At 37.4% G+C, this 12,198-nt stretch overlaps 1 protein-coding gene across 3 annotated transcripts in view; it reads left to right on the top strand.

The window, feature by feature from the left end:
• FGF14 (fibroblast growth factor 14) overlaps positions 1-12,198 on the top strand; it is a 624,629-nt gene that overhangs the window by 485,929 nt on the left and 126,502 nt on the right. For all 3 annotated transcript variants that reach the window (XM_077807057.1, XM_077807055.1, XM_077807056.1), the window contains one exon: positions 2,665-2,768. In XM_077807057.1, coding sequence (XP_077663183.1) covers positions 2,665-2,768 — 104 coding nt within the window. The remainder of the gene's footprint in view (positions 1-2,664; positions 2,769-12,198) is intronic.

The following is a 12,198-nucleotide window of genomic DNA, read 5'->3' as shown; positions in this document are numbered from 1 at the left end:
ATTACTGTAGCACCTAGGAGCCCTAGTCATGGACCAGGACCCCCTCATTGTGTTAGGCACTGTACCAACATTATGCTGTTAATGCACATCCAGATTTCCTCCTACAGTTTCCGATCTCAGTCTTGAATGCTCATTTGCTTGCTTCTTCCATGAATACATCCTTGCTCTTTTCATGCACCCCTTTAGCCATGGAATAATATCCTTACATTCTTTTGTAAGGCTTAATCCTCCTCCAAAGTCTCTCCTCCTTCAGATCCCTACCCAAGACCCAATTTTGCTGTGACACCTAACAAAAAGCCATCCAAATAATGGTGTCTTTGCTGTGTGACAGTTGGGGATAACTGACGTTACTTATTATTTTAAAACTTTCAGATGATTTGGAACCTTCAGAAGCCATCAAACTGTGCAATAGCTAACTTAGATACTTCTATGATCCCTTTTTTTTCATTACCTGTTGCACTCCCCATCTCCCTTCCTTCCTTGTCTTTGTCACATTCATGGTATCTTGTTTCAGATTAGATTAGATACATGTATTTACTGTATGTTTGTACGGTAATGAGACCAGTAAAACCTCCCCCCATCTGACCGAGATCCTTGGGAGCTACAGCAATACAAATAATACATATTGATGCTAATTTTTGGCTTAGATATAACTTTCTGTGTAGCACCTCTTTTATATAAATCCATCAATTTGTTTTCTGTACCTTCTGGAGTTCTTTTTTATATGCTTTCTTTTCATTCTGAAGCTGCAGGAAGTAGGCTGCTTTATCACAGCATCTTCCAACTTTTTCACTGTCGCTATATTTCTTCTTAACAGGATCACATTTCATGTATTCTTCTATTGCAGGAGCATATTCCTGATAATGTTGTTGGTATATGTTGAGAGAATATTTTAGGGTATTACCATTCTAGCAGGTGATATACTCTACTCCGTTTATGTAGATGTGGTTAGCTTCCTCTGAGTCAATATTGTCTCCTTTATAACTCTGTAGCCATTGCCTGACCAACCTGGACTTCTTGCACCTAGCTACATGTCTGCCTTGTTGATTGTGAATGCATATCCCCTTTTTCTGATGTGGGTTTGAATTCTGGGATCTTAGCTAGGGATTGTACCATGAAGCATACTTTCTTGTCATATATATGACATTCCTTTTCAAATGCTGGATAACCCACCACACCTTTTGTGGGTGTTTTGAAATGCAGTTTTACCTCCTGAGACTTAACTTGCTGGTACCATGGGCTTATGTGTCTTTAGTATACATACAGGTTGTACTTTGCTTTTCATCCAAGGGCCTGGACCTCTCCCACTTCCTAGATCATGCAGAGCTTAAAAGCTGTCCAGCATAAGCTCTGGCTCAGGGGCTGTTCCCCAGACCCTGAGTGATGCACAGTTTGCGTCTTATCTCATAATCCAGGCCAGCAAACGTATGCATTCTTATTGGTGTAATTTGGCATAAAAGTTGGTCCATGTCTCACTTGCCTGAAAACTAATATTCTATATACCTTGTTTATTTCATTTTTAAATAGAGGGATGGTCAGTCAGAACACTAAAGTCTTTTTCAAGGATATCTTCTCTGCCAGGTGTTTTGCTGGGCATGAGTCATAAAATGGCATTTACCATCTTTCCCATGTAGTTTAGCACAAGTGCAACTTGCCATTTTGGACTTGCAATTTGAACTGCAGCCAACAGGTTTCTAAACCTTCTTGTTCATTTATGTCATCATTAAACAACATCTCCATCCTGATGGCTCTTAAATGTTGGCAATAAAATTAATGCCATGCTGTTTTTCTCTTGGTTTTTGTGGATTTTGTTTTGAGGTTTTTGAACTCTTTTTTCCCCTACTTGCACCTTTATATTGTTTTCTTTTCAGCCTTTTATCAACATTATTGCTGTCTTTTTATGTTAAATCTATGTACTTTTGTTACTACAGCTGTTGTTAACTGTTTCTCTTTAAAGCCTCAGTTTAGGAAAGCATACTTTTTCAGGACAGCTCATGTACATGTGCGTGCTTAAGTTCCATTCAAATCTGTGCTTGATTACTTTTCTGCATAGAAGCCTAAGTGCTTTCCCATATACTGAGTCTGTGTACCATTGCTTATATCAAAGATGCTCTCAACAAAAATAGCCATTGCACTTTCAGTTCTGGAGCCATAGTGATGCTGAAAGCAGTTTTACTGGGGGTGCTTCATAGTACAATAACATTTAAGTGTTTAAGGAAAAAAAATTCACTGTGGGCAAAATGGAAAGATTTTCATTCTGCAAAATAATCTGATTGTTACTCTCACTTTCTGCATGAAACCAATAGATGACAAAATGTTATACTTAGAGATTGTTTCTATCCCCTCCCCCTCTATATGGTTACAGCATTTTCCATTCATTGAAATTGTGACGCTATTGTGCTCTTTGCAGTCCTATGAGATATTCTTTTTATTTGCTAGCTATTGTGCCAATACTAAAATGCTACAGGAATAATTGCCAATTAAGTTTGCAACATAAAGCTGAAATACTAACTTAACCAGTAGCAATGCTTTCTTAATTAAAATTTTATTGAAATCAGAGCTTTTTGTGAAGGCAGTAACAGTTGTTCTTTGTTCTTGATTTTGGTTATTCAAATACTCTATTTATCAGTGCCCATCTGTGACAGATCATGTTTATATTTACAGCACTATTCAACCTTATACCAGTGGGACTACGAGTTGTCGCTATCCAGGGTGTAAAGACAGGGTTGTATATAGCCCTAAATGGAGAAGGTTTCCTCTACACATCAGTAAGTAGCATGCTGTGGATATTTTGAATTCTTTTGACACACATATCCAAAACAGAAATCTGTACCGTAATGAGACATATCTCACTTACAATAAGTCCTATAGAAATTAATAGAGATTAAATCAATATGTTTTTAGAGTCTCTAAAAATTGCTCTGAAACCCTATAGAATTTAACAGAAAATTATATCCTTGCTGTAGAATTTTCTGAAAAACATTCTGTAGAATTCTATAACAGGGATATATTTAGCTACTGAAATCTGTGGGATGGTTTAGTAAAACTACAGATGGGTTTATATTTTCAGTTAAAGATTCTAGAACTTTTCTGTAAATCTGCAGTGCCTTTATTACTGGCATGTTGTTCAGGATCTAAAACTTGCTACAAAAGTTAGTTGAATGATTAATGTTTAGTAAAATAAGGTACTTCTGTAATGTAATTTACATTCCTGTTATATATCAATATATTTTCATTGTGTGTATCACTATTTTTTTTTCCTAATGGCTAGGAATATTAGAATTGAAACATCACTTTCATTAATAAAAATATTATCATGTGATTTTGAAGGATTTTGAAAAATTGCTCGGTAAGAATTGCATGAAATAATACAGCCCTGCAAAATGGCCAAAGCTAAAAAAGTTCCTTCAGGCAAAATAATGCTGCTAAATAAAATATCTTAAGATATTTCAAGTAAGTTAATTCTAATGAGTCAAAGTGTGGTGGTGGTACAGCTGTGAAAAGCCTCTAGGATTAACTTAATGACAGTATTAACCAGGTGTTTAAGAATTTTTTCCCCCACTGTAGTGGATGCTGTTTTCACACTGTATCTCATGCTCTTTACATTTCTTATGTCAGATGATTTTCCAGTCCACACTGAGTTAAAATATAATGCTTTGTTTCCACTGTGCCTTGAGAGGAAATCAGGCAAATTTTGCTTCTATGCCCTGAAGGAAAGTATTCTATTTCTTTTAAATATGTGACTGTTGTTGAAAAGTTAATTAGAAGGAAAACAGTGTTTCCTAATGTTGAACGTCAACACCAGGAAAAATGTCTAATCATAGTATGTCTGTGGGATACCCCAACAAATGTCATGTGAAAGATTTATTTTCTTTAGTGTGTCACAGAAAAATATAACACAACATGCAATATCTCCCTGCAGTGAAGACTAGAGCACTGTTGGCCTCCCATTTCCTTAAGGTTTCATGTATATGGAATTCATGTCATGGAGATTATTTTTTCATGTGGTAACAATGCAGTATGAATATGCTTCTGCCCATCAGTAACGCCACAGTGCTCTCATCCCTTCCTAGTGAACGCTAAAGAATGTTTCCGGACGATGTGTTCATTTCAGAAAATATAGCAGTTTAATGGCTAGGCTGTAATTATGGAGCGTGGGGAAATCTACGTGGCCGGATTGTGTCACCCTTTGTTCATGTATTACTCCAAAAATAGTCCCACTGAAATCACTGTGACTAATTGCTACATAAGGTACTAATCAACATGAGCAAAGATGGCAGAATCCAAATCTTAGTAACTTTGAACCCAATCCTGAAAACACTTGGCTAATAAAAGTTGTGTATGTGTATAAGTCGTCCCATTGTATAAGTAGTCCCATTGACTTAAACAAGACTAGTCATATGAGTAAAGTCATGGGCATGTGTAAAGGTTTGTAGGTTGGCCCACTATATACCCTATATTAATTGGATTTTCAGAACTTACGATTTACATGGGCATTTCTGTTGTTATTGACAACATTTATTAATTGCTTTTTGCATGCCACTGTGTGTGCATTTATTTTATTTTTTACCATTTTCTATTCCATTGATATTCCTTAGGGAGAGTGGCTCAGTTTGTCCCTCTTCCTTATGTAAGGCAAGGGAAACAATAGATATTGTATTGGGAAAGTACTGTTTACTCTTTTTTCATGTAAATATGAAATCAAATGGAAAACATCATTTGCAAAGATAAACGAAAATAATACAGCATGCAGTAGAAGAGTCTTTAGGTTTAACACATGCCAAAAACTATCTGAAAATGACTGTTCTTTATTTCATAGAGATGAGAACATAAGAGCTGCCATACTGGATCAGACCATGGTCCATCTTGCCCAGTATCCTGTTTCCAACAGTGCTCTGTTCTAGATCTTTAGGGGGAGTATATACTTCAGTGCAATTATGGACCAATCCACCCCTTCTTCACTCCTGGCTTCTGGTAATCAGAGCTTTAGGGCCTCCCTGAACATGGGGTTTCATCCCTGATCATCTAGGCTAATTGCCATTGATGGACCTATCCTCCATGAATTTATCCAGTTCTTTTCTGAATCCAGATATACTTTTACCATCACAATATCCCATTGCAATGAGTTCCACAGGTTAGTTTGTGATATTTGGTAATCTAAAGTAAGATTTAAGAATGGTGATTTTAAAAATATATCATTGGAAAAACTCATGTCCATGCCAAAGTTCATATTAATATTTTGGGGGTAAGAATTATTATTGTGTTTTCATTAATAGGAATTACATATTTTGAGAGTAGAGACTAATAAATTTGAAAATAAAAAATAAAAACGTGGAAGAGAGCACCTGCTTCAGAAAAAAGAGTTTGTCCTGATTTCAGTGGATAGGGGATTTATATGTGTATCTGCCCTCGGATCCACATGAAGATATACTGTGCCCAGAAGCTGTGAAATATCACTCTCTGGGGAAGAATATTGTTGTCATAATTGTGAAGCAAACAATATGTATTACAATCTTCTTGGTGAGTTTTGCATTCTTTTGGCAATATTTTTCTCCTACTGATCTCAATATACAGAAGTCATATTTTATATTATAGCAGCAGTACTCATGCAAGTGAGGTTATGGTTGTGTCTGCAGTTCTTGTTTCAGCTTAACAAAAATCCCGGCTAAATACGTTATTAAAGTGTTGGACTAGAAACTATATTTCTTTGATGGAAATATATTATTTGAAATAACATAAAACAAATAGAAAACAAGCAAAAATGAACTGGGCCAAATTGCTGATTATGTGATAGTGCTCTACGTTGCCATGAGGGAAGGCTTGGTTTGATTAACTTGGGAAATGTGGTGAGACTATTTCACATCACCTCTCATCAGGTAAGCAGCAGCATTGACTGGAAGGGACTTATGTCAAGTCCTTCTCAACTAGAAGAATTATTGACCTGCCATGAGGTCATAGGATGAGGAAGCTAAAATAGGTTTAGAATGACCTTTTTTTTAAACAAAAACCAAAACAAAAAACAGTATTTTTGAGGTTCACTACTGCTTGGGTAAGTATTTAACTAAATGATAGACCTGGAATCGGAACCCTCTCCAGCAGTTCAGATATGCTGTCTATCATTTGCATACTTATACAAATCAAACTCCTACTCCACACCAGTTGAAATTTGCTAAGTCAAAAGGGGGGAAATTCTTTAGAGTTTTGAGAGAGCGTTGGAGGATTCCTTAGAGGAAAATGTTTCTTTGAGACGCCACCACCTTATTCCCTCTAGGAGTGTGATATAAACAACTGGAACAAAGTATTGTTTGCAGCTTGGGGAAAGCAGGAGGAGGCTTACTTCAAAAACTGGGAAAAGCATTTAGAAACTTATATATATCCCTTAACATAGTAACCAGTGAACTTTTCATTTCTTATGTTTCTTTTGATTTGTGGCACAAGTCTAGTGCTGTTAGAATGTACTGTGTCTGGACTTAGTGGCAATCTCCTGATTGTAGACACAGGTTACTGACCTTGAAAAATTATATTTACATACATAACAAAACCAGAGAGAGAGTGAGAGGAGAGAGATGTTTCATGGATTCACAGAATGTTGAGATCTTAGTCTGAATTCTTCACTATCATGGAAAAAAAGGATTTTTCCACACAAGAACATCCTGTATTACCAACCCAAAAATCTTGCTACTTCCCGGTGGTTTAAAGTTCCCTAAATACTTTTTTGTTCTATCTTTTCTTTTTGAAGGCTCATGACTCTGTGATGGGCTAATGAGATATTCAGCAGCATTCTGCTGACTGGTGGTTGTAGTCTAATGCACTATAATTTCCAGCAGCTCACATTGCTGCTTTTAAGTCTGAGTACACTTTCTTCAAACACTCAAAAATCTAAAACTTGTTCTGGGACTAGATCTTACATTATTAAAGTCAAGAGGAGCAGAACGGATCCCTAAATTACTGGTTAGAAGGATACTGCTGTTGGATAGCCCACCAGACCTGCAAGGATACACAAAGCCTGCAGTAAGAAGATGGCAATGCAGGGCCTGACAGAGACATTTATTACACTTCCTTTGTATTTTGGCCAAATCCTGCTCATAGTTATGCACACACAATTCTCACTGCCTTTATTGGATGTTGCACATTCAAATCTGGGGTTGCATTTTGGACAATAGTTTTACCTTGGGTAGTGAATGAACAAGTGAAAAATGTTGCTATTAGTGAAAATCTGTGTTGCTCAACTCTCTTTCAAAAAAGTTAAGTTAGAGTTGAAGAGGGTGGCTCAGTTTTTCTGTTGTGCTTTTAGGATTTCCTGGTATGTGAATAGGCTCAATTCAGAAATGGACTGTATTGTGTTATTGAACCTATGTCCATTTTATGGTTCTTGGTGTCCTGACAAGCCATCTTGGCTGTCCTCAGGTGACATTCTCCAAGAAGTAGTCTGCACGTTCGTTGCAGGGAACTGGGTTCCGGAGTTAAGTGGTTATTCTAGGTTATTCACTGTTTAGAATAGTTCAGCAGGACATTATTTAGTGGCTGCTATAGTGGGAGAAAGGTGGGATTTCTTTGGTTCTTCCATGGCCAGAGTGTAGGAAAACAAGAATTCATAGATCTGGAGCTTGTCTGTATCTGTTTGTTTTCTGGCACAAGCCCTTGAGTCTTTTCCCCCATTTCCTCTATTGCAGGTGATTGGGGAAGAAGGTAGGTCTATGAATAAAATGGGAAAGGATGCTTTAAGGACAGTATCAGTGGCAATAGTTAGTGTCATCATGACTCATTCCAGGGACTTTTAGTGGGGTCAATAACCTGCACACTAGACTTTCACTGGGTCCGTGAGCTGCCAAGGACTGGCCATTGCCTAAAGATGGAATTGGTTCTAATCTCAGGCTGCAGGTCAGCCCAAGATAGTGATTAGACTAGACACTGAGGGCTTGTCTACACGGGGAAAAAAATCCCCTAGTAGCTAGTGTGCACTTGCTTGTAGGCACTAGCTACTTTGCACTAACCCCCATATGGACACTCTTCTGCACACTAAAAGTGCCTTTGTGTACAGTAGTTTACTATGTTTGGAGGTGTACTAAGCTAAACTGCCTGAGGGCACCTTTAGTGCACAGTAAAAGTGTTCCTGCAGGGAGTTAGTGCAAAGTAGCTAGTGCGCTTGAAATTCACACCCAGGCTTACTGCACAGTAACTGCCCTGTATAGACAAGCCCCTTTTCAGGAACTGAGAATGTTAGCAGGAAAATTAAAATGAATAAAAGAGACACATTACTAGAAATACAAAAGCTTTTATAAAACCAACCATATTTCCAAAAGCAAAGGTGGTCCATGTTTTTCTCTCTAGAATGATCTTTTTGTAAAGTGTGAATTTGATTTAATCTGTGTTACATTACACAGTTTTAATTTGCTCAAAAGCTGTGTGTATAATACTTTGCTGGTTGTAAGATAATAGTCTATACTGGAGCTTTCTGGAATTAGAGAAAATGTCAGTGCATGTTATCAGCATGTGAGTTTATCATATCAGTAGTGCCTAGCAACTCTCAGTAGGAAGAATCTTCGGCATGGAGGGTTTCTTCTGACATTTCAGCTACTTTCCAGTGCTGAAATTGCCACTGTTTCTTTAAGTGCCCATAATTGACTTGTCTGAAAAGAACAATTTGCAGCCTCCAGGACATAGGTTTGTAGACAGCACACAGTGGAAGAGAATGAGACAGAGAGTAATCAATATTCTACAGATAATTTTCTATAGTATCTAAATCAAAGTAAAAAAAATATACTTTTGGTTCCTTAGATCCTTTGTGCTTTGGAATAACAATAATAATAGTGATGAAGAACCTCAAAAATTAGTACGACACTGAGACAAAATATTACAAGTATAATATTTTTCACAGTTATTATTTGTATTATTGTATTACCCAAAGGTCCCAACTGAGATCCATGCCCCATTGTGCTCGTCATTGTATAAAGAATCAGCCCTGGTGAGTTTACAATCTATATAGATAAGACTGACATGTTTGGGCTTGTTTGGCACAGTTTAGAGAATGGGAAAGTAGGTAAGCAGCGAATCCAATCTTGATCTAATTAACTTCATGATTGGCATTTCACAAATTATGGAACAATATGAGTCTTTATTTTCAAATTCTATAAAAGTTTATATTACATTTTAAAAAGGCAGTACTTGGTAACATACAGGAACTGCACCCAGGTAAAACATAAAACATGCATTAAGTCAGTGTCAGATTTCCTCCACCTCTTTTGCAAACCTGAAAAGGACTTATAATGGGAAACAGTTGGATACTAGGGTGATGGACAGCATAGATATACATTTCTTTATACATTTCTTTGATGTATACAATTACGTCTTTAAAAATTCAATTTTCATTCAGAAACTGTTGTTTATGAAAGTTAGGAGGTGTTTTAGATGGATGTCATCAGGTAAAAACATGTTTAGCAAATTCATAATACACAAAATCACTTGTTACAAATTCCTGGAAAATAGTTAAATTTGTAGTAACATTTTTGGAAAGAGTGTAAATATGTACATTTTGAACAATGTTCTCCATCCAGTAATTTTTTTAAGAGTTAGCTGCTGAAGGCCTTTATTTTGGTGGATCTCCTCTTCACAGTCTTCTTTTATTGTGTGTCCACTGAAAGGTTACTCATATATGCCGTGTTACACATTATGCAACCCCATGCTCTGAGTGTCCTTAAGTCTCAGAAGCTGGGAATGGATGACAAAGGATGGATCACTCAATAATTGCCTTGTTCTGTTAATTCCCTCTGAATCGTCAGGTGCTGGCGACTGTTGGAAGACAGGGCTAGATGGACCATTAGTCTGACCCATTATGGTGGTGGTTGTGCTCTTATGAGCTTTATATGCCTACTCAGTGGTTGTCTTCTCAGTAATTTCTCAGTGGACATAGAGCAAAAATATGTTACCCAGGATACTAATTAGCACTCTTCTTGGGTATCCCATGGTAGGGTCTATGGACTGAGCAGCTTGAAGGATAAAATACCTGCTCACGCCAGAGGTGGTCCCTCCAATTCATGGTTGAAACATGCTGGTAGGGAATGGGGCGAAGATTACACTGCTTCTCTCTGTTCTGTACCTATTCTGTGAGTATAAAGGATTTCATTATCCAAAGCTGTCAGTCTTAGCATCTTTCACTATTATTTAATGAACAAAGCCCCATTGTACTAGGTGCTATGCAAACACAGAGTAAGAGACAGTCCTTACCGCAAAGCCATGGCAGACACAATGTAGAGGAAAGGAATATAACATATGCACAGTGAACAGAGTGCTGTTTTGCAAATGACATGTTAGCACGACAGTTCTTTTTCAGGGGGTTATGCTTATTACATTTTCTGGGAGTTTTGTTAGAATGGGATTGGCTAACTGAAAAGACAAAGGAAGGAAGAGCGAACAAAGAAGGAAGGGAAATGCAGATGGGAACTAGGGTGGAGGCTAAGCAGGAAGGAGGGAAGGGGAACATGGAGGGCAAGTAGAGCGGGAGTGAGGTGAGAGAGGAGTGAAAGGAGTTTAGAGCTTACAGAGTTTCTGCTGAGGATGCTGCTTGTGCTGGCTCCTGCCAGCTTGAGTTTCTCTGGCAGCCAATGGTAGCTCCTCCTCGGACTAAAGTTCATTTAAAAAAGAAATCACAAAGAAATAATCTTTGTGTACAGCAGAGGGATAGATTATAGTGTAAAGGATAATATATTTCACATCATGCATGACTACAGTGGATCAGATTCTGCCCCCATTTGCAGCTGTTCAACCTCACTGCCATTTATGGGGTTCCACTTGATCAGTGTACAAGAGAGAAGAATTTGACCGTGAAATTCCAGTGAGGTGTTTCTGGACACTCATATCATGTACACACACCTTGTTTGATTTATTTAGGTCCACAGAATCCCTAACTGAATCCAGATTCTTAACATACCCTTTCAGATGTATATAAATTATTAACCATGTTCGTTTGAAAACACTAGGTTCCATTCCTTCATTCACCACCTCTCTCTCTTACATTCATACACACTATCTCTGCAGACTTTTTCTTGCATGCACATACCTCTATTTAAGATTATTGGGATTTACGCAGATAGAGCAAGGGGAAAAATTGCTCCTCTTCTATGCCTTTTGGTCTCCCGTCCTCCACACACAGCATGGAAGTCACTGCCACACAAGGTCATAGAGTCAGCTACTGGGATTTTTAAAAGGACAGGATAACTTTATGACAAGAAATAAGACTTGTAGTTATGCATGCTAAAATAAAGGTAATCTAATCTCATGCTTCAGGGAGTAAACTGATTGCCACAGGGGTTGAAGGAATGATTTTCTCGGTGTATAGCATTTCTTATTTGAGTGGGTGCCTTATGGGGGTTTTGCCTTCCTCTGAAGCATTGAGTAATGGCCAATGCCGAAGGCTGGCCACTTACTTGATGGACCAATGGTTTAATCTGGTCTGTCAAATTTTATGCACTTCTGTCTCTCATGTTACTCCTCCTGTATCTTTGGCCTTTACTCATATTACATAAAAACACCTACACTTTTCTGGACATTTAGTTATTCTCCGTCTGGTTACTTTTGGGGGGTTTAGGTTATTTATGTTTCTAAATGTTAGATAGCTTGCTTTTTATTACGTACTCTTCTGCTGCCTCTTTCTTATCATGTTTTTGTACGTCAACAATAACAGAAATACAAAAAACTGTCTATTTACAAGCCTATTAGGTTCCATTTATTAGAGAATTTCTAATTTTCAGTGTATGACTTTAAGCTTTCACATACTATATTAACATACTACAATGTAGCTACCAAAAATATACGGCTTCCTGGATGAACTTTTGGGAAAAGCTGTAAATGTCCCAATTCCACACTGGTGAATTAGCAAGGAATATACTGAAGATAACTGCCATTACAGTATATAGATAAATAGATTTACAATATGTTCTTTTTATTATGTAACAAATTTGATCTTTAAAAATGCAGGGAAGGCCAAGAATGCTCTCAAGTTTTCCTGGAGAGGAGGCAAATGTTAAGTGTAAGGTGGGGTACGGTAATAGAATAAAGAGAGGAAATTGTACCATCGTCCCATAACTGGATTAGTTGTTTATGTAGTGTAGTTTCAGTTATTCAGACATCTATTTCATAGATCTACAAAAGCTGTAGGAATAGACTAAACAATGAATAATAAACAATGAATCTTGATTTAAT

Source organism: Eretmochelys imbricata, chromosome 1 (genome assembly GCF_965152235.1).
Source record: "Eretmochelys imbricata isolate rEreImb1 chromosome 1, rEreImb1.hap1, whole genome shotgun sequence".
Taxonomy (NCBI): domain Eukaryota; kingdom Metazoa; phylum Chordata; order Testudines; family Cheloniidae; genus Eretmochelys; species Eretmochelys imbricata.
This window is presented reverse-complemented; position numbering and strand designations above follow the sequence as displayed.